At 40.9% G+C, this 24,132-nt stretch overlaps 1 protein-coding gene across 1 annotated transcript in view; it reads right to left on the minus strand.

The window, feature by feature from the left end:
- The window catches only part of LOC124140116 (testin-like), an 82,700-nt gene that overhangs the window by 48,190 nt on the left and 10,378 nt on the right, over positions 1-24,132 (minus strand). Inside the window, exons 2-3 of the mRNA XM_046507502.2 lie at positions 17,562-17,650; positions 15,565-15,796 (exon numbers count right to left, since the gene is read on the minus strand). Coding sequence (XP_046363458.1) covers positions 15,565-15,796; positions 17,562-17,650 — 321 coding nt within the window. The remainder of the gene's footprint in view (positions 1-15,564; positions 15,797-17,561; positions 17,651-24,132) is intronic.

Below are 24,132 nucleotides of genomic sequence, written 5' to 3' on the forward strand. Positions count from 1 at the left end.
CACTGATACTTCCTCTGATGAAGACCTGCTGGGAGACTGAGCGGCTGAGAAAAAACACATTGTGCAGAATATTTGTGTTGGGAAGCATTTTTTCACAATTTTTATCTCTTTGTATTCTTGTCAGAATTGGTATTTAAACATGGCAAGCTTGAAAGGAATACATTGTTTTCAGATGGGTAGACTGATCAGATGATGCACCCATTGGGATGAAATACAATATGTAATGGAGAAATCACCCAAATCTGTTGATTTGAGAGATTTCTCTCACTAAAACTATGTTATGGTGGACATATAACTTCTCTATAATTTTGCATAATGACCTACAGTTTTGTCAGGGTCTACTTGTTTAAAATGCACAGAATGGCCAGTGAATTCCTGGCTCAGAATCAAGTGCAAGAACAACAGCATTGCATCATCATAATGGTTTAATCACAGAGGCATAACAATAATAACATGCTGTGTAACCACAAAGATTGGAAACATACAATAGCTTGGTTCGAGTGCTCAACAACTCAAGAGAGTTGTCTTCCATGAATCTGGTGTGAGTTATCTCCCCTAATCCAAGACCAAATGTCAGATGGTTTCAGAAGAGATTGAATGTTTTGTCATTCTTCACAACCAGGCAAAGACAGATTGAAGGCAGTACATTCACTATGAAGCTGTCTCTAAGGTGGCACAGTCTCAACATCTTAAAGGAAGACTAGGCTCAGGTCAAATGGCCGTCCAAGCAAATATCAAGTCATTCAAAACAAATTGTGTTTGCCTGAAAAATATTGTATGATGCATATCAGTTTAACAGTTGAAGAATATCCTAATACACACTGACAATGTCTCAGACGGACACACAGATATTATACGAACACGTGTCATACATGTAACATTGATTTTACAAAATGAGTGTCAGAATTCTTGTATTTCCCAAACAAGAGCGAGGGTAGTACATGAATTCGTAAAATCAGTATGACACACATGTGAGTATAATAATTAACCATTATTCCTTAATCCTTTTGAGCTTCCCTGCCGTCTTAGAAAACTAAAATTGTTGATTGTTGACTGATGTCAACAATCTTCAACTATGACATTGTTTCTGGGATGATGTCATTCTGACCTTACATCACAATAAGATTTGACTGATGTCAACAATCTTCAGCTATGACATTGTTTCTGGGATGATGTCATTCTGACCTTACATCACAATAAGATTTGACTGATGTCAACAATCTTCAACTATGACATTGTTTCTGGGATGATGTCATTCTGACCTTACATCACAATAAGATTTGACTGATGTCAACAATCTTCAACTATGACATTGTTTCTGGGATTATGTCATACCGACCTTACATCACAATAAGATTTGACTGATGTCAACAATCTTCAACTATGACATTGTTTCTGGGATTATGTCATACCGACCTTACATCACAATAAGATTTGAATGATGTCACCAATGTCATCCAAAAGACATAAACAATACTCTGGAACGCTAAAGTGACATTTGCGCATATGATTTTTATGAACTCGATTATTTCTAACCCTAGGGCCAAAACCGAAAAAAGGTACCCAATCGTTGAGCATGGTCCCCTTTTAAGATGAAATATCTTAGTCATAAGCAACCTGGCTCACATCAAAGTCAACACAATTAACCTTAACAAGCTTCACAAGAAGGTAAAATAACAGAATAGATGACATAAATGGATGTTAAAACAATGATACCCATAATAGATACAATTTTCTGATGTCAGCTTCCTTATTTATACACCTTCATACCATCTGGTACCTATTAGCATCAGGTGATGAAGGAGTAAGCATATACTCTGAAATGTTGTGTTCCTCATAATAAAGGGGGCGGTCGGGTAGCCTAGTGGTTAAAGCATTCACTCGTCACGCCAAAGACCCAGGTTCGATTCCCGACATGGGTACAATGTGTGAAGGCCATATCTGGTTCTCCTGCCATGATATTGCTGGAATATTGCTAAAAGCGGCATAAAACCATACTCACTCACTCATAATAAAGAGGTTGACATGATTAATTATCTCCCCTAATGGGTTTAATATAAAAAACATTCAGATTCAGCCCCAGTTACAATTAAATTTGCATAGAAAATACAGCATGCGAATGTAACATAAGATCTCCTCTGAGATAACATAAAGAAATGGTGAGACCTTACTTAACTAAGTATTCATGATTAAGTCCTTGTTGTATTTAACATCAAAATAATGATCATGAAGAGTCCTTACCGTGAATAACAAGAAACCTGATTTAACTTGAATAACAAACAATCAAACTAAAAAGGCAATGATTTCAAATTCAGCAATACATTAAGTGTTTACATTAGTGAGAATGAAAACTGAAATCTCTCCCATGACAAACCCTGACTACGTGTCTGCTAATAAAAACCCCGTAAAGCACTAGAAACGTCACAACAGACGTCATTCACAAGAAACTATTATCCTTCCCTTTTATCTGGAAAGTAATTTTTTTGTGCTTTCAGAAAAGTGATTTCACTAATGCCCTTTGAATCAGTAAAGGGTGAAAATAACACTATTTTCTAACAGTTTTCAAAAACGATTTACTCCAAAAACAATGTAAAAAAAACCAAAAACTTTTAGAACTTTGCAACTTCATCAATAAACTCTCATATTCTCTACATGATCCTTTTATTTTCACTCATAAAAGCATGTGTTGCACCATAAGTGTAACCTAATGTTTAAAGCAAATTGCTTCTGTAAGTTGTGTGTTATCGCTTTGCCCTTCTTAACCCTATTATCCCCCTGCCCCATATATTGTTTGTACTTACATGATGTAGAACCCCTTTAACCCCCATATCTCCCGGAGTCTTTGTTCTTTAATCATATACGAGTTTGAGTTAACCCTTTAACCCCTATTTACAGGAACAATGTTGAGGAATCACATTGCAAAAGCATGTACCAATGGCCCACAGCTCTAAAGCAGCACAATTTGCTGTGTACTGGTTAGCGACCACCTATCTCCAAGGACTAATTAGCGCGAACACCCTGTAACAGCGTGCACATGATTCAGACATGTTTTACTTTAGCTTGTTTCATTAGAAGGGAGAAAGATAAATCCGAAATTAATCACAATTACATCTAGTTTGGCAATATTAAATATCACCAGCTAAGCACTTGCTCAAACGGTGTCATGTGACTAGTTCACATAAACAAATAAACAAATATCAACCAACAAAGTTTAATTTAGTCAACGCTTACTGTCTCTCATTTCCCCCGAAATACATTTTACACCCTAATTAAGCACTTTCTTCATATAAACATAACCTGAATGTATCACAAAATCCACAGTAAATAGTGTTATTTATGAGCATGTATAAAGGTCGAAATTGAGAAATATTGGTTTACATCCACTGCCAATTGACAGATTGAAAAAAGCAATTCCTTCTCATTGTTGTACAACGGAAATGGACTTTTACCACAGGCAAAATACAAATGTGTGCTCATGCTTTTACAAAAGTAAAAGTAAGTGATACAGTAAACTTTAAATTTCGAATATTTCAGAAATAACACTGAAACAAGAGTCAACAGATGACGACAAATGCCCTCCGGCCCCTTCAATTGCAAATGGCACCACTTCAGCCCCTGGTTAATATATGTACCCTGCTGGATTACAAATATTTGATGTTTTTTAAAGTTATGCTCTGGAAACGAAATACAGATGGACAGACCAGACCATATCAGCCCCCCCCCCTCCTGGTTTTAAATCCAAGATTTGCCTAGATTATGATGCATGGTTGGTCTGTTCCACACATTAGTTTGTAAAGTTCACCAAAGTAATGCAACATCAATGACCTGTGTGAATATCAATCTCATTAAAATCAGATCTTAATTCTCGCGACAGCTATACAAAGATCTTAGGACATCCTATTACGGGTCATGTTAGAATGACCTTTCAACCGACCAATCAGAGCATTGCTTTCCAAATCAGGAAAGTGACATTTACATTGCGTTTTCTAATAATTGAACCTCGAAAAGGTTAATACAGGGTATTCCAAACGACAGTTACTGGTTGTAAGACTGATTCTGTCAAAATCATCATCTGTCTCACGCTTCAATGGGATAAACAGTTGAACCAAAGAGATTTTCCATAGCGTATGGGAAGTACTGCCATACAATCCTGGCAATCTATTAGACATTCCAGAACATTCTTTTATTCAGTTTTCACATATTAATCGAGAACTTGGTCAAAACAAAATTCGAATTTTAGTCTGGAATGGAAGTTGCCAGTTTGTAACTAGTGCTTGAGAAAGCTGCTTTCTGATTGGCAATTGTAAACGTCTTGTTAGTCATTTCAATGGTCGGTCAAGGTCTGTGATGTCCTCTGATCTTTGTTTAGCGGTAGCGTGAACAAAGATCTGTGTTTAATGAGATTGTGCAGATGTAGGCCCTCACTCACACTAATCTGACACACCATTAAAATATCATTGAAATACGGTTCCATGAAGTGTTAAACTCAACACCCTCACTCATGAATGCAAAAACAGCTACCTTGGTATGAGTATGGTTTAATTATGATTGAGAAATGTTTCAGAGAGTTGCAGAGAACTTGCAGCTTGGATCATAGATCCTACAATCAGCAAAGACCAGATACAGATACTTCCAAACACAAATACCTGTGAGACAGGGACTGTAGGGCTGTGTTCACAAATGTTGAGGGAAATATTGCAAGTATTACATTTACTTTGGTTTGTGGGCTTAATCAAAAATTTCATTTTTCTTGTTGACCCAGAAACTTGATTTGAAAAAAGTTTAGATTGTGGAATTTATGGAGCTTTCAGCAATGTATTTTTGTCAGATATGATAACAAGATGGAAAAATGGATCAAAATTCTTAAAAAAAAAATGACTGTGAAATCAGAAACCGTAAGTTCTCATCAACACATTTTTAAGAACTAAGAAATCATTATGATACTATCAGTACCCAGTACACCATGCTTGTCTTCAGACCCAATAAATGAGAATTGGGAGGATATTGTGTGTCATTGTTCAAGCTATCAACCCCAGGTCTGACTATCCCAAACTCTACTATTTACAGGTGGCTGTGATTAGACGGAATATTGCTGACTTTAAACTCAGTGAAGCTGTTTAATACATTTTCTGTTTTCTGGGTATGAACAACTGAGATTCTATATTAATTGATTAACCGAATGGAAAATATTCAACAGATCTAATCTATTACATCTAATCTTTGACAGTGCCATTACTTGACCTGCCATTATAATACCTCATTCCATCACAACCATTGGTTATTTAATATTTGAAACACTATTAATCCTTTCGGTGCCAACCTCCACCTTCAAACATTTGAAAGCCTAACTTCTTCTTCCAGAAGCAAAAGTGTTAACTGATTATAAAAGTCCAGTTTCCACCCTTGCCGAACTAGACTGGAATTCCTGAGTTACATTTTGGCTGGACTAATGAATCTATGCATAGTCCAATCAAAATCACATAACAAAGTAGACATCTGGTTTGTAAACAACATGGATATCAACATGCAGATTTCTGTTGACTGCAGGATTTGCAAAGCACATGTACCATTAACTGGGTGTCGACAGATGCCCCACCCCCACATGACCAGCCCAACCCCTACATGACCATCCTCCCCACCCCCACATGACCAGCCCCACCTCCACATCTCCAGCCCCACCTCCACATGTCAATCCTCCCCACCCCCACATGACCAGCCCCACCTCCACATCTCCAGCCCCACCTCCACATGTCCAGCCCCACCTCCACATGTCAATCCTCCCCACCCCCACATGACCAGCCCCACCTCCACATCTCCAGCCCCACCTCCACATCTCCAGCCCCACCTCCACATGTCAATCCTCCCCACCCCCACATGACCAGCCCCAACTCCACATCTCCACCCCCACATGACCAGCCCCACCTCCACATGTCCATCCTCCCCACCCCCACATGTCCATCCTCCCCACCCCCACATGACAAGCCCCACCCCCTCATGACCAGCCCAACCTCCACACTCTTCCGTATTCCGGTACATATAGCACATCTTATAAATCTGTTTCCCTGCAATTTTGCCAGTATAATCATTAAAGCACATCTCCGCCTTAGATAAGATCATTATTCATTAACCCCTTGAATCCTATGGCATTATCCTTTCAAGTGTTCCCATTCTGCTGTGCAACTTTAACTCTAGTTATCTCCAAGGGCCATCCTTCAATAACACATAACTCCTTAGTGTCCAACCTTTAACCCTCTGTATCTGACATTCTCGTAATTTGCTTCCTAAATAACATCTGCAACAGCCTAATCTTACTCCAATCAGTCTGCTCAACAAACTCTGTAGATTTCAATGTCTCTGGATTTTTTACAATTTTTAAATTTGCAATAACTGCCACAGGTAATGACTTGTCTGACCTGTCTCGCCAACCATTTTGACAGAAATGTGCATCTGGAGAAACGTTTTTAAATCTGAGAAAGCTGTTTTTTAATTGAAAGAAAACATGGGTGATTAACTGTATATATTTGACACTTTAGGTCTCCTTTCTTCTCTTCCCAGATATTATCTCCATGCTCCCATCCCATGCCACAGTAAAATAGTCCCCCGTTCTTCCCCTCGTTATGTCCCTTGTACCCAATCTCTTCCTCGTCCAAATTACCTGCTCGCTAGTCTCATAGTGCCTGCTGCCTCTCCATCCTCACGTCTCACGTAACCCCACCTCTTCCTCGTCTAGATTACCTATCAGCTAGTCTTATTATGGCTCCTGAAGAAAGCCTTTAATCGTAAGCTCGATTCTTTGTACATAGAATATTTTAATTTATACAGCCAATGTTATTTCTGTCAATCATACCCAAACGCACCTCCTCCAATTTCCAACTGACCAATACTTCATCACTACCCTCTCCCCCCTGTCAACAGAAGCCTTGTCCTTGTCCTTGAAGCTTCCCAAGACATCAACTGCTTCCTTGAAATATGCTATGTTTTTCCCCTTATCGTGTGCAGGTATATACAGTTATTGTAAAGTATGAGATATGGGGTTGTCCTTACTTCCTCCCTTTCCCCCCAGCCTCCGCACCCTGCTGTCTTCCGGGCAGATCCCCACAGAAGTGATGAAATCGACTGTGACATAAGCAGCCAGCACACGACCCAGAGCTGGGTGCAGACAGTGTGGTGTTAATGCATGTTGTATACAGTGGCACAGCTGCAGCACATGGGAGCCTGGTATCACACGTCACAGTTGGAGACTTCCAAGACAATATCTCAATATGCTTCCCCAACAACATCATAGAACTTTGGTGTGTCCTACAGTGTCTGAAACAAATAATCACCCAAATTATAGCCAAGTCCAAATATACACCTACATCCACCCTGATCTCAACCTAACCCTGATATACACCTACATCCACCCAAATCTCAACCTAACCCTGATATACACCTACATCCACCCCAATCTCCACCTAACCCTGATATACACCTACATCCACCCAAATCTCAACCTTACCCTGATACAAACCCACATGCACCCCAATCTCCACCTAACCCTGATATACACCCACATGCACCCAAATCTCCACCTGACCCTGATACACACCCACATGCACCCCAATCTCCACCTAACCCTGATATACACCTACATCCACCCAAATCTCAACCTTACCCCGATACAAACCCACATGCACCCCAATCTCAACCTAACCCTGATATACACCCACATGCACCCAAATCTCAACCTTACCCCGATACACACCCACATGCACCCCAATCTCCACCTAACCCTGATATACACCCACATGCACCCCAATCTCAACCTGACCCTGATATACACCCACATGCACCCCAATCTCCACCTGACCCTGATACACACCCACATGCACCCCAATCTCCACCTAACCCTGATATACACCCACATGCACCCCAATCTCCACCTGACCCTGATACACACCCACAAGCACCCCAATCTCCACCTAACCCTGATATACACCCACATGCACCCCAATCTCAACCTGACCCTGATATACACCCACATGCACCCCAATCTCAACCTGACCCTGATACACACCCACATGCACCCCAATCTCAACCTAACCCTTATATACACCCACATGCACCCAAATCTCAACCTTACCCCGATACAAACCCACATGCACCCCAATCTCAACCTAACCCTGATATACACCCACATGCACCCAAATCTCAACCTTACCCCGATACAAACCCACATGCACCCCAATCTCCACCTAACCCTGATATACACCCACATGCACCCAAATCTCAACCTTACCCCGATACACACCCACATGCACCCCAATCTCCACCTAACCCTGATATACACCCACATGCACCCCAATCTCAACCTGACCCTGATATACACCCACATGCACCCCAATCTCCACCTGACCCTGATACACACCCACAAGCACCCCAATCTCCACCTAACCCTGATATACACCCACATGCACCCCAATCTCCACCTAACCCTGATATACACCCACATGCACCCCAATCTCCACCTGACCCTGATATACACCCACATGCACCCCAATCTCCACCTAACCCTGATATACACCCACATGCACCCCAATCTCCACCTAACCCTGATATACACCCACATGCACCCCAATCTCCACCTAACCCTGATATACACCCACATGCACCCCAATCTCCACCTGACCCTGATATACACCCACATGCACCCCAATCTCCACCTAACCTTGATATACACCCACATGCAGCCCAATCTCCACCTAACCCTGATATACACCCACATGCACCCCAATCTCCACCTGACCCTGATATACACCCACATGCACCCCAATCTCCACCTGACCCTGATATACACCCACATGCACCCCAATCTCCACCTGACCCTGATATACACCCACATGCACCCCAATCTCCACCTGACCCTGATATACACCCACATGCACCCCAATCTCAACCTGACCCTGATATACACACACATGCACCCCTATCTCCACCTGACCCTGATATACACCCACATGCACCCCAATCTCCACCTAAACCTGATATACACCCACATGCACCCCAATCTCCACCTGACCCTGATATACACCCACATGCACCCCAATCTCCACCTGACCCTGATACACACCCACATGCACCCCAATCTCCACCTGACCCTGATATACACCCAGATGCACCCCAATCTCAACCTGACCCTGATATACACCCACATGCACCCCAATCTCAACCTGACCCTGATATACACCCACATGCACCCCAATCTCAACCTAACCCTGATATACACCCACATGCACCCCAATCTCAACCTGACCCTGATATACACCCACATGCACCCCAATCTCCACCTGACCCTGATATACACCCACATGCACCCCAATCTCAACCTGACCCTGATATACACCCACATGCACCCCAATCTCCACCTGACCCTGATACACACCCACATGCACCCCAATCTCAACCTGACCCTTATATACACCCACATGCACCCCAATCTCAACCTTACCCCGATACAAACCCACATGCACCCCCATCTCCACCATAATAAACTCTCCCGTTCCTCCAACTCCATTTCAACAGATCACACATGTTAACATAAACAATTACACAGATAATACAATCATATCTGATGTAATATGAAATGTCTACTCTTAATTTCATAATGCCAGTATATTTTTCCTTTCTTTTTCACCTGTCATCCCAACAATATCAGATTCTTTTCAAGTTGTGAGAACAAAAGTCGTGTGGTGATGAATCCTTTCCAGATCCTGCCATCAGGTCAAGCCCATTACTGTACCAGCAGATGGGAGCATCTCACAAGACCGATACTCCCGCAGACAGGCGCTTTGTTCCTGCCAATTACGTTCTGTTCATGTTATGCAATAAAAGTGGGAGGTCTGTAGACTTGCAGCAGGCTCCTTCAGATTTAATTACCAGTACTATTTGTTTACAATCTTCTCTTTTTTTGTTGGAAACATTCTCACTTCTTCATATAAAACATACGTAGGTTTATTCCTGATCGTAGCTAGTCCACAGCAGCCCATTTGGGTATCACCCCAACCTACCTATCTCACCCCACCCTCTCAAACCTCACACCACCCTCTCACACCACACCCCACCCCACCCTCCCACACCTCACCCCACCCTCTCACACCTCACCCCTGTAACTTTACACAGTTTGGGAGTCTATGAAGGACATTTCATGTTGATAATAGACTACACTTACCAATGAGTACTTTTCCATTACTGTCATTCAGCACACACCATGCTGTGCTCCAACGACAGTGATATGTAAGAGTGTATGAAGCACAAACATCCTTGGGAGAAGGACAAGCATGCATGTATGTATCAGTAATCAAACTGAAGTGTCACAGTACAGCCATGTTATCACAAGAACACGAAAAGAAAGAACTTTGTTTTAACCTGGTGTACAAAAAGCTTTAGGATATCAATAGATTGATTGGGAAACAGATCGACTAACCACAGCAAAACCCTTGCTTACAGCATGATTACAATCTGTCATACACACCCTATAGAACACATATAATTTTATATTTTATTGAGCTATATTTTTTCAACATGAAAATAACACATTCCCACATTATCCAATGATATTTAAAGGAATACAATTTCATTGTTTTAGACCCAAACAATATCATGCTCCATGAAACAAAACGAATTAAGACCCCCATCCCCCAAAAGAAAACCAAAACCAAAAAGCCAAACATTTTCAACCCATGAAAGCATCCTGCTTAGTGAAGTCTTTAAACCCTACAATTGTAAACACTACACAAACACAGCTACAAAGCATGCACGCACGCACCCAAAGGGTAAACTGAAAAAAATAATTCACTGTCCAGAAGAACGAGCGGGCCCCAAAATAACCTTACTCAATACTCTAACAGGCCTTATTCCATTTGAACAACAACCAACAAACATTAAACATTGTTTGCTTGCCAAATATGATTATATATTCAGCCATTGAAAAATGTGTATATTCTGTTTGTGTGACATCAACCACTGACTTCACATTAACAGCAGGCCCTCTGCTATTTCTGCTGGCTACAGGCCAAATGGGCAGCATTAAAGTCAACCCTTCATACATGTGTTAGTGTCCTTTGCCAGCTAAATCTCACCAACGACACATCAACGTGAGTCCATGCAAACACTCAAAATACCTCTGACATTTGCACACCACAAATATGTATCCCCATGGCACGATCAAATTTGATAATGTGAGATATTATGTCTTAAATTTCCGAGAACCTTTCCATAAACATCCCCTTTAGACACAAATGGCAGAAGAGCATGTCTGTTTGCAGTTGCACATCCTCCCAGTAAATGTCTTCGTGAGCGTGTCTGAATCACGTCTGTGGGCGAGATTCCACAAGGCAGGGATGTTTTTGTAGTTTCAATGTAAATTATATACTTACAGCATACCATGGGTTTATGAATGTCATATTTGCAATATTTGCCAGTCTAGGTTTGAGATCTTATCAACAAACTTCTTTAATAAATCTTCCTGTGTCACAAAAAAGTTTGAATTACGGAGTAAAGACTGACATGTTTTGGCTAATGTGGGTAATATTTTCAGTGTTCATCCACCAAGAAGATAATTGTGCCTGCACGTATAAATCTTGTTTGTTTATTATTACATGCTCTTAATTTGCAAACCTTTTTCACAATATAAACTTCCAAAAATGACACAAATACTTCTGTTTTGCTTTGAACCTGTCTTCTAAATAGCATATTTGTGTAATTATGCACCATCAATTACTTGACAAATAGACAGTTTTCATTTGTTACTGTTGGATAGCAGATGATGCTTTTGTGTAAGACATATGGATATTTAATGAACAAGTCATGAGGCCAAGTAATCACCAATAGCCCTTAAAATACTGTTGTACATGATACAAGGGTCGTTCAATAAGTTTTGCAACTTCAATATGAGACCAAGTTGCAGAATATCTTTTGCACTTTTATTTTTCAATATAATCTCCATTCACCTCAATACACTTACTCCATTTGTCCTTCAAGCTTTTAATACCACTTTTATAGAAATCCGCAGATTGGCCCTCTAACCACGCCTCTGTGGCAGCCTTTACGTCCTCGTCATGTAGGGCAGATTTCATTTGCCGGAACAGGAAATAGTCACTGGGGGCTAAGTCTGGGCTGTACAGTGAAATCACCCAACCTTGAGTCCAGACTTGGCCCCCAGTGACTTTATTCTGTGACTTGGTCTTATATTGAAGTTGCAAAACTTATTGAACGCCCCTCGTATCATGTACAATTTGAATATGTTCTTTGAAATGTTATTTTTGTGATGGAAAAAATGAATTAGTATCTGTGAATTATGCCTGATGGAGTCAAGATGTTGAGAGGATGGAACAAAATCAGTAATAGTTGCCACTAGCCAACCTGGACTGTGTCCAATAGAATATTAGTCCTCACTCATTTGAACTAGCCTGGGGCTAACGGAATAGCATTTATTTCCCCTGCTGTGTGTAGAGAGTAAGTGAGAGTTGGGTTTCCCACCGCTTTAAACAGTATTCCAGTTATATCACAGCGTGTCAGCTTAATGTGGGAGGAAAAGTGATGCAGGTCTCAGACGTTTACCACTTTGGTGAAACCCACAAGCACAGGTATGGTGCTGACAAACCTAGAAACATAATCAGTGCAATCCAGGATTCAAACCCACCATCATAGGTTTCTGGCATGCTCAAAGGATGCAACTCTCCCAGGCATATGAAAAACTTGGTTGTAAATTACATGGCCAATATATCATAGTACTGAACAACCCTTCCTTTGAAATTTTCTCCTTTTCGATTTTTTTCTAACAAACAGGAAGAGCAATGAAACCTGTGATTTTTAGAACCCTCCCACCCTCCATGTGTGATGACTGATGAGCTGGTTTCATACCAAATTGCTATGTAGTTGAGATATACCATGTCTGTTCAGGTTAATATTGGAGAAAAGCCTGACGGGATGCTGGTTTTAGACATTTACCACTTTGGGACCAACCATTATCAAAATCAGGACAATTGTGGGATTCAAACCCATGATCATTTGATGTTGGCACATAAGGGACACAACTCACACTGCAACATAGCTAATAGCTTCGCCTTAGACAACATGGGCACTTAACTAAAACATGACACTTCCTCAATCATTCACAGAGTAAAGATATATTTAACAGGGCCCAATTTAGCTCTACAAAACATGCACAAGTACAAACTGTTATTGAGAAATGCAACTGTATATTTATGTCTATATGCACCAAGTGCATGTCTAACATTTTCAAATTTGTTGTTTATTTATCTCTGAAGTCTTTTTACCATACTACATCACTAATCCCTGCATGTGTTCCATGTGTTCCGTGTAATTTGTCATGCTTTTTTAAGACTTGATGTCATCTAACTGTGGATACTTCAAGATGATATGCACATGTTCCTGTTATGTTTTACAGCAATGGGTCTTTAATGTATGTGACACTGGCAGCAGATTGGCCTATGTGTGTGTATGTGTGTATGTGTGTGTGTATGTGTGTGTGTGTGGGGGGGGGGGGCATAATCAGATTTTTCAATATGGCTGCTGTCAAATGAGCTGCAAAATGGGAAGATTCTAATGTTCCTATTACATCATATGGGGAGGTGTTCTTTTTGTGTGTACTTCTGGATATACTCACATCTCAATCAATCATAGGTCCCTAATTATGAACACCCAACTCGCCTGCCCTTGATGCCATCTGTCAGCTCGCTGCAACAAGGTTGCGACCACATCAAAGTCTCGTTTCTGCTTCCTTCCCACAATGTAATGACCTTGGAAGTCCCAGGCATCGTGCCTGGGTGCCTGTTATGGTTTAGTTGTGAATTAAGCTAAATGATGTGTTTTTCTATCAAACACCATATGCATGCATCACTGTCTGCCATCTGTGGTCAATGGAGTGAGCACATATCTATGTCAGCATGGGAACACAACATGAAACTGACAAGACAGAGTCATCCATATCCCCAAATCTTCCTTGCATGCTAACAATTGAAAACAAATCATTTTGATTTCTGTAAAAATGATAGGCACCAGTCCTTACTAGCAAATACATTTGCAAAGTTTCATGAGGAGAAAAAAACTTGGAAAAGATACTTTTTAAAATTCCAGAAGAGGAAAGCACAAGTACAGCACTTGCCTGACGTATAGGCTCTTGAATATATGAGAACGCTTCAGTGGTCTAGTGGTAGAGCATCTGCCCGGAGAGTGGAAGGTATGGGTTCGATCCCTGGTTGTGTCATACCAAAAGACGCTAAAAGATGGTACTTGTTGTTACCCTGCCTGGCACTCAACATTAAGGGGTTAAAACAAGGACTGGTCGGCTCAGAGCCAGTATACTGTGTGTGAGTTGGGTATTCATGTTAACTGCGGCATGGTATCTCAGGGGGCTAGTACTATAATCGACATTAGTCTGGACTAGTACAAGAAGCTACACACCCAGAGATACAGATGCATTTCTTGCATACATGATATGCTCTTGAAATGAACCCTAAACTTATACGAGCAATCACACACACACACAAAACAAGGGCCACAACTTGGTAACTATTAATAATTCCTTATGGCAAAGTCAAACTTCATAACAAAGCTCCCACTTCATGATGTATTCAAAGTGTCATCTTTGTTTACTGTATTAGAATAGTGCTATGATCAGTATCATGTGATCTGTCGTACGTTTTAGATACTTGCAATTCATAAGTATTCATAATGAATGCTCCCATACATGTCAGCATGCATAATGTATGTGCATTGGGCGAGGAAATTGGCCTTCCTCTTTGAGCGATGATATGAATGAGTCAACACCAAAATACAACAATCTATAGTGGTTTCTGGGAAATGACAGTACTGTGCACCATGTTTAAAAGCAAAACAACGGCCATAACATGTATTTTCAATAATGGGTTTCAAACCAGATCAACATATTTATCCTGTACTGCTGTAAGCAAAATGTCATCCACGTATCTTTAGCAGTTTACAAGGAATCTGTATCAATTGGGGTACAGTGCACAAAGTCTGAAAACATCAGGCAAGGGCTATAACTCTGTAAAATATTAATCCCAAATGTTGGGTTTCAACCTTAATCTAACATATGTATTCCTGAATGATGAATGCAAAATGTCATCCTGATTTCTATGACACTTGTCCAATTGGGTGACCTGTGCACATTGTCCAAAAGATCAAACAAGAGCCATAACTCTGTAAAACATAGACAGTTTTCAAACTCGATCATATTTTTTTATCCCTTAAAATGTCATCCTTGTATCCAGAGCTGTTTCTGAAAATAATTGTCACATTGAAGTAGGACAGGAAGGGCAGACAGACAGAGCACAAATATCCTGCTCCACTTTATGGCGGGTGATGATAACACATAAGGCCATAACATATTAATTATAATATTTTCATCCCTGCCTGCATGAAGTGAAGATGACAGCTGACCAAAGCATGCCAAGCAATCCCTTTGTCTAAACTAAATTACCCCAATAGTTTGTTGACAACCCAGTGACCTTGACGATGGAGGTACGTGACAGACATACTGACCAGGTTCTCACTGATGAGCTTGGATATCACAACATCATTCTGGGGTGAACACAACTGGGCCAGAACTTTTGGGTCTTGCAGATTCAGCTTTTCAAATCTATCCATCCAATCAGATTTAGCGTCTGGAGAGAAGACTGTGTCAAACAGCAAGCTGATTGGTCGAAAGTCCTGCTCCCTGTCCATTGGAATGTCATGGTCATCCTGTGGACACCGGCAATTCTTACATACCTTTCTGCAAGAAATATAATCAAAGTCATAAACTGGCATTTGGCTACAGGATATATTTTTTGTCAGAATTAAGAAAGATTAGTAGGTCTGTAACAATTTTGTTTTGTTTGTTTGTTGTTTAACGACCCACAAAGCAATATTCCAGCTATATGACAGCGGTCTGTAAATAATCAAGTCTGGACCAGACAATCCAGTAATTGACATCATATGCATGTGTAGCAGGGTATGGAGTCATCCCACAGGTGACATCCTAACCTTGTCAGCTTGCAGACAGGGTTACCCTCTTCGGTCATGCGGACAAGGCGTCCGACCTCGGATCAGAAGGTCCGTGGTTCGAATCCCATCATGGGACTCGGAAATTTTATGGCCGCTACACCACTAGTCGCCTCTTACGACAAGCATGGGTTGCTGAACACAAATTCTAACCCGGATCAAAATACAATCTGGATATTATTAGATCTTTTACACCTGTATGCATCATCCCTAGGCAAGGGAGATAACTGACTATACAATTGCAAGGCTTAATCGTAGTGCCACCTGTGGCAATTAAGAGTTATCCCTTCTATGTCCCTCCTATTGACCAATCAGATTCCACCTCTCATATCACATGGATTTGCTTCATACAAAACGGTGGCACCCAGGTTAGATAACCTCATCGATAATCAAGATCTATATTGTAATAGAGCAGGTCTTACCTCAGGAAGTGCATCAAATGACCTAAGCACTTCAATAAAAAGCATGAAGCAATTTGGAAAATATCTGTTGATGCCCAGTTGACAATACACATGCATTTCAAATACTGCAGTTGACCAAAATCTACATGCTGAAATCCACGTTGCTTACGAACAGGATGTCTAGTTTGTTATACAATTTTGATTGGACTATGCATAGACTCGTTAGTCCGGTAAATAAGTAACTCCAGAATTCCAGTTATGTTCGGCAAGGGTGGAAACTGGACTTTTACAGTCAGTTAACTCCCTTGGCTCGGGAAGATGTCCCATATGATACCTGAAGAGGATTGTTCGACACCTCCACAGAAGATCGTCAGGTTCACTTTCTAATCAGCCAATCAATGGACCTTCTGACAAAGAGGTTGACCCTGTCAGCAAGCTGACAATTAAGGCAAGGATGTCATCTTTTGGATGACTCCACGCCCTGCTACATCAGCATTACTTAAAGACCAGTTTAGCTCATATATACTGTTTCAGTTGAAACCATGAAAGCATCTTTCTGTGTGCGTTTGTTCCAGGTGTAGCACGTGGGAACGCCCCAGGACATCAGCCATGTTATACATCACTGTCAAGCCTAGTCATTAATGACTGGTAAACACATATCAAGGGGTTAAGCGGCTTTTTCATTTTTCAATAAGGAAAATATGTAACATAATTTGCTGACTGGCTACGATTAAATTAGACTGCTATATCACTACAAAAAGAGTATTCTAGTTTCTCGTCTAAACAAAACACCTTTTTTCCTGCTCTAATATGCATTACAGAAAAGTGCATATCTGTGGGAAGTATTCCATCCATTTGAAAAAGCAAATATATTTGTCATTTCATTTGTTGATATGCACTTAACAGGCAAAACTAACATAAAACTATTTACGATAAATTAGGAGAGAATCGTTTAACACTTCACGAGCCATTTCCAGCCAATCAGAGTGGGTAATTGCTTTTCATTGCTGAATATTAATTCTAATGGGACATGAATGTCATAATTTATGTCTGATGTGAGATTCGGGAGCTGTGTGTGTGTGAATATAGTCTTACCTCCAATAATGCACCTCGAGTCCCGGACACCCGTCGATGCACTTGAGACACCGCGGACCTCGAGGAGTGCGTGGGAATTTATTTGTACCCTGCAATATGAGAGAAAAGTTATTAACTCAAGAATTGGGGTTAAATCAAGTAATAACTGGTTAAAAATTCAAAATGAAATACACATGTTAGAGACTGGTCACAGGCTCTGAGATAAGCAGGTGACAAATTCAACACCACTAGTCAGTCACAGCTTCATGCCAGGGTTGAGGCAGTGAGACTAGCACATCGTGTTTGGCCAACCATTATATCTTGTCTGTTTCTCATCTCCATGACTAGCCCCTTGGAAAACACCCTAGCCTCAGCTTATGACGAGTTCCCCAAGGAACACCCTGGCCTTAGTATATGACTAGTCCCCGTAGGAACACCCTGACCTTAGTACATGTACATGACTAGTCCCCCTAGGAACACCCTGGCCTCAGTATATGCCTAGTCCCCCGAGAAACACCCTGGCCTTAGTATATGACTAGTCCCCCTAGGAACACCCTAGCCTTAGTATATTACTAGTCCCTCGATGAACACCCTGGCCTTAGTACATGACTAGTCTCTCGATGAACACCCTGGCCTTAGAATATGACTAGTTGCCCGAGGAACATCCTGGCCTCAGTATATGGCTAGTCCCCCGAGGAACAATCCTGACCTTAGTATATGACTAGTCCCTCGAGGAACAAGCTTGCCTCAAGTATATGGCTAGTCCCCCGAGGAACAACCTGGCCTTAGTATATGACTTGTCCCCCGAGGAACAACCTGGCCTTAGTATATGATTAGTACTCCAAGAAACACCCTAGACTTTGTATATGACTAGTCCCCCAAGGAACACCCTAACCTTAGCATATGACTAGTTCCCTGAAGAACATCCTGGCCTCAGTATATGACTAGTCCCCCGAGGAACACCCTGGCCTTAGTATATGACTAGTACCCCGTGTACCATCATAACCAATGTATATGACAAGTTCCCTGAGGAACACCCTGGCCTTAGTATATGACTAGTCCCCCTAGGAACACCCTGGCCTTAGTATATGACTAGTTCCCTAAGGAAAACTCTGGCCTTAGTACATGACCTGTATATGACCAGTTCCCTGAGGAATGCCTGGCCTTAGTACATGACCAGTTCCCTGAGGAATGCCCTGGCCTTAGTACACGACCAGTTCTCTGAGGAATGCCCTGGCCTAAGTACATGACCAGTTCCCTGAGGAATGCCCTGGCCTAAGTACATGACCAGTTTCCTGAGGAATGCCCTGGCCTTAGTACACGACCAGTTCCCTGAGGAATGCCCTGGCCTTAGTACATGACCAGTTCCCTGAGGAATGCCCTTGGCCTTAGTACATGACCAGTTCCCTGAGGAATGCCCTGGCCTAAGTACATGACCAGTTCCCTGAGGAATGCCCTGGCCTTAGTACACGACCAGTTCCCTAAGGAACACCCTGGCTTTAGTATATGACTAGTCCCCCGTGGAACATCATAGCCAACATATATGACCAGTTCCCCGAGGAACACCCTGGCCTCAGTATATGACTAATCCTCTGAGGAACACCCTAGCCTCAGTATATGACTAGTCCTCCTAGGAACACCCTGGCCTCAGTATATGACTAATCCTCTGAGGAACACCCTAGCCTCAGTATATGACTAGTCCCCCTAAGAACACCCTAGCCTCAGTATATGACTAGTCCTCCTAGGAACACCCTGGCCTCAGTATATGACTAAGCCCCACAGAACACCTCCAGCCCATTAGCACAACAGTCACTCATATAGGAAACTAGACCCATTGAATCAGGTCTCATTAACTTATTAAGATACGGCATGCTCGGAAGTCCTCAGGATGGATTAGATGCTCTTCAGTGCCACCCACATTACCCAACTGTGTCGCAAGGTTATGCTCCTAGTTAATGTATTTAGCAGTGTATTAATTAGTGTTGAGTTCTTTCTCTAATGATATGCATCAATTGGCTGTTGGTATGAACAGTGTAAAGCACAAATAAGTCCCCATTAACCTGCGCTTGTGTGGTCGCAACATTTGCCAAATATGGGTCAAACTTGGCAAGGTGACAGCAAGATATAAAAAATGTGACTTGTCTGAAGGTGTGTCTCCGTATCCTGGTAGTGGAGATTGTTGCTTATACTATTGACCATTAGTCTGTCCCATCTGATATGTCACAGCGCTATAACTAATACTTCACCATGATGTTTATGTAGTAGGGTGTTGTAAATGCAGTATCAAGTACTGATATCAAGTATTGATTAATTCACTGTGACACAATCAAACATGAAATAAAATTTGTTCAGATTGTTACTTCTAAAACAATTAAATTCATATGGACAACAATTATTATTATTTTTATCAATTTTCAATGGATCCTTAACACAACTACCAAATAATATTGTTAGTAGAAATCTAATAAAAAAAATATTACAAAAGAAATCATGACACTTCCTGTTGGAAAATTATAAAAGAAACATAAACAATTCATAATTAATTTATGAATGTAATTTTTGTCCCAAAATTACTACAATTCATGCAACATCTGCTAAGTTATTCTGAGAATTTCTGCTTAGATCTGCCACTTATCTGAGGACCAGAATTAACTGAACAAAGAATTATTATCATAATAAACAACATAACTAAACTATCTACAACAGTAAATTATCTGCTACTGGGCATTTGGAGGTGACAGAATCTTGTGCAGGGGTGGCACCAGTGTATACACTCCAGCGATGCTATCAGCTACCATTCCTCTCATAAAGGGATTATTTCCCAACATCTGGTGACACTCGATACAACAGCCATACCCCTTGGGAACTGGAGGCCCATAACGTCTATATTTATGTGTTCTTCCAATGAAATAATACCACTGGACCTCACCCTAGAATTATCTTAAAGGCTAATGTTTGATGGGGCTTGCTCCAGGCAATTGTCAGACAGTTGCCGAGAATTGTGACACTTGAAACGTGATTTCTATTGTTACATGTTTGTGATGATGAACAGCTTGTAAAACGTAAACATTTTGATATGGCATGTAAACTCCAATGCAACATTTACAGGATTGTCTATTAGCATGCCGTAAACAGAATGTGTTCTAAAACACTGCTACTTGATTGTAGCTGTGATAGAAGCATCCAAATAGAAACACAGATGCTGAAAGAGAAGATGTGTTAAAGATCCATGACAAAAACTCAGTCTTGTGCAACTTTGGACATAAGTATTTTTAGGGGAGTCATCGTTTTATCATTGCTCAGATTAATCAGAGCATATTTGCATGAACATGTTTACAATGCTTAGCAGTGCTTACAATATATCTTATTTGTTTGGGTACATGTTTATATACAGTTCATGCATCAAGATGAGGGAAGAGGATGGGGTTTTTCTCACTATGCATGTACAGCAGAACCTTATTCACTGGCCAATAAAAAAAGATAAAAAAGTGATTGACATCATGAGCATCGATCTACGCAATTTGATACGATGACATGCATCAACCAAGTCAGCGAGCCTACCAACCGTTCCCGTAAGTCGGCTCTTATAAGCATATTCGCTTTTTACGCCAAGGATGAGTCGCTGAAGACCTATTCTAACCCGGGTCTTGTCGGGTATTGGGTACATGGGTACATTGAGCATATATCAACATCACACATATAACATATAAGAGGTAAAATGATAAAGGTTTGAGTATTAGAGTTATGACAACATTTGAAGAGGTGATGACTTGACAGGGCTATATATTTCGATGGATAAGTTTGTTATTGGCAAACAAACCTTAAAGTCCGGTTCCATGCATAATTTAATATAAAATAACTTTTTTTTCAAATATGATCTTTAGATATTTACCAGCTGATTTATTACTGTCGTTTCAAGGTGATAAAAGGAATCCGATCCATAGTATGATGGACTTCCTTAATCGAGTTTGCTACCTTCTAATAGTCAATGTCCCTTCAGTAACTGACACTGTAAATCTGAAAAAAACCATCCATATGTTCCACTCAACATCCGCCTTGGTATCCATTATACAACAGAGGACCGAGTCAGTGAGTGACGTAAAGTTTATGTCACTTAGTTCAGTCATTGGTTAATGTTGGTGGAAATCTTGAAGTGACCAAGGTCATTGACATCTACAACTTTGATGAAACCCAAAAGCAGAAGTATGGCACTGGGAGACCTACGTCAAATAGGGGTGAATCGTCACTTCAAACCACCAACCAGTGCACACACATTTGTGGTGACTTTGTCACATGGGCCTCTAAAGGTGGTCAGGCTCTCTGATATGGCTGCTTGTGTGTTATGCTCGATGTGGATCGTTATTTGCGCTTTTAGACACGGTTTTCCACGTCCAAACTTGGTATGTAAAGAAGTGTAAACCAAATTCACCAACTCAGGTCCATCATGCTAATTTGTAAGAGGGGTGAGTGGATTGAGTTGGGTTAATATCACCTTGATAAGTATTTCAGTTACGTAATGGTGTGCCAACTTGATGTGGGAAGAAAGCCCACGTGATGCTGGTCTCAGACATTTCCATCCTTGTGAAAACAACAATCACAAGCATAGTACTGATAAACCCATAGCATAATCAGGGCCAATCTGTGAATCTGGCAACTCCACAAGGCTGTGATGCTCCCCCCCCCCCCCTCATCACTTAGTAGCAAGTGGTGTAATCAGAAGTTTTTATTGCATTCAAGAGCTCAGACACCTTCGTCAGAATCTACGAAGTGAAAGCTTGTCTTCCCTGCTTTATGAAAGCCATACAATGTATCTGTGATTATACAAGAAACATTCACATCCAGAAAAGCTGTAACTGAGTAAGCAGTCTGATAATCAAGAAGGAACATTTCTCATCAAAACATGTGTGACAGCACAAAACAGACATGCTCTGATCATTTTCACGATAATTCAGCAAAATTCCACACACCACAATGTAACATGCTGGTAGCGACAACTGAAAGTCAAGACAACAATATGCAGCAAAGAGTGTTTATTTTGGATGACAAAATACCGAGTAAACAGAACGCACACATCTTTGTGAAATGCATAACATGCTAAACACCCTACACTTGGTAAAAAAATTGTTGAGAGATCCAAAAATCTTGATATGATTTTATTATCCTCCATCAGGGCTCGTCAATAACAGGTTGAGGTCCTCCTGAGGTATTTGTTTAATAAAATTTGGTTTTGTTATACATCAGTGGTCTAGATACAGCACATAGCAGTTCCCACCTATGGCACATACGATGCAAGTGAACAGCATTTGCAACAAATAATTCTGTCACTACTTAATGTATTTATTTGTTCTGTCTAAGTAAAGGATACTGAGCAGAATGAAGATAAATAATTGAGATAGATAAAATTACTGCATTTTCAGAAGGATTTAGGAACGTTATTCTTAAGAAACTAGAATTTCCTAGCTCCTTTTTTTCTCCAAACTACACTTTTAGAATGCGACATAAAATTATAACATACTTGACAAGCTGAACATTAAATGGCATACACATTGAATACCTAGTCTGTCATACAGACCCTGTGAGTGAGCGAGCTGGGTCTAACGCCGCTTTTGATAATATTCCAGTTATATCACGGCGTGTCAGCTTAATGTAGGAGGAAAGCCCGAGGTGATGCAGGTCTCAGACGTTTACCACTTCGATGAAACCCACGAGCACGGGTATGGTGCTGACAAACCTAGAAACATAATCGGGGCGAACGGGGATTCGAACCCACAATCATAGGTTTCTGGCGTGCCGAAGGGACGCAACTCTGCACAGCGAATCGCGGCGCCTTAGACGACTGCCCCCCTACAAACCCTGAAACAAATATTTCCAAGACAGCAAATGCAAGTCTCTAATTGTTGGCAAGTCTAGATTACTGCAGTTTTTGAAAATGAAGAGAGCCTCTGAGCTCCTTTTTATTACATTTTATTAACATAATTTTACAACTGTTTTGTTCTGTAAAATATTTTTATTTCAGAGACTAGAATAACTCAAGTCAAACTCAAAACCATGTTTAACTGCTTCAGAAAAATATTTTGGTAACATCAAGATTATGATCTTGTTTCAAAATTGTCCCTACATAGGTACCTATGTTACAACAGGAAGACAATTTCGTAGGCCCTAGAAAAATATATAACTAGCTGTTTGTTGCTGTGCACCGCCCATGTTGGCCACTAACACTGAATCATACACCACTGTATATGCGCTGCTGTAGACCCGCCTCCATTCTAATACCAAACAATGCTGTATGCTGTGTATGGATACAGAGGCAAATGGAATTGAGACATCCAAAGGCTCGTCTTCTTTCTGTCTATTTTCATTTGGGTCAGGCAAAGTTTTGTTTGGTTTATGGACGAACCAGTCCCAATTATTACTCAAGAGTAAAAAAAATATAAAAGACAGTGCGAAAGGGCCTGTAGCCATCCTGACTTATGAAGTATTACATCTACAAACGTGGAGTGAGTGAGTAAGTGAGTATGGTTTTACGCCGCTTTTAGCAATATTCCAGCAATATCACGGCGGGGGACACCAGAAACTACAGACGTGGATCTTC

Source organism: Haliotis rufescens, unplaced genomic scaffold (assembly GCF_023055435.1).
Source record: "Haliotis rufescens isolate VD_foot unplaced genomic scaffold, xgHalRufe1.0.p SCAF_23, whole genome shotgun sequence".
Taxonomy (NCBI): domain Eukaryota; kingdom Metazoa; phylum Mollusca; class Gastropoda; order Lepetellida; family Haliotidae; genus Haliotis; species Haliotis rufescens.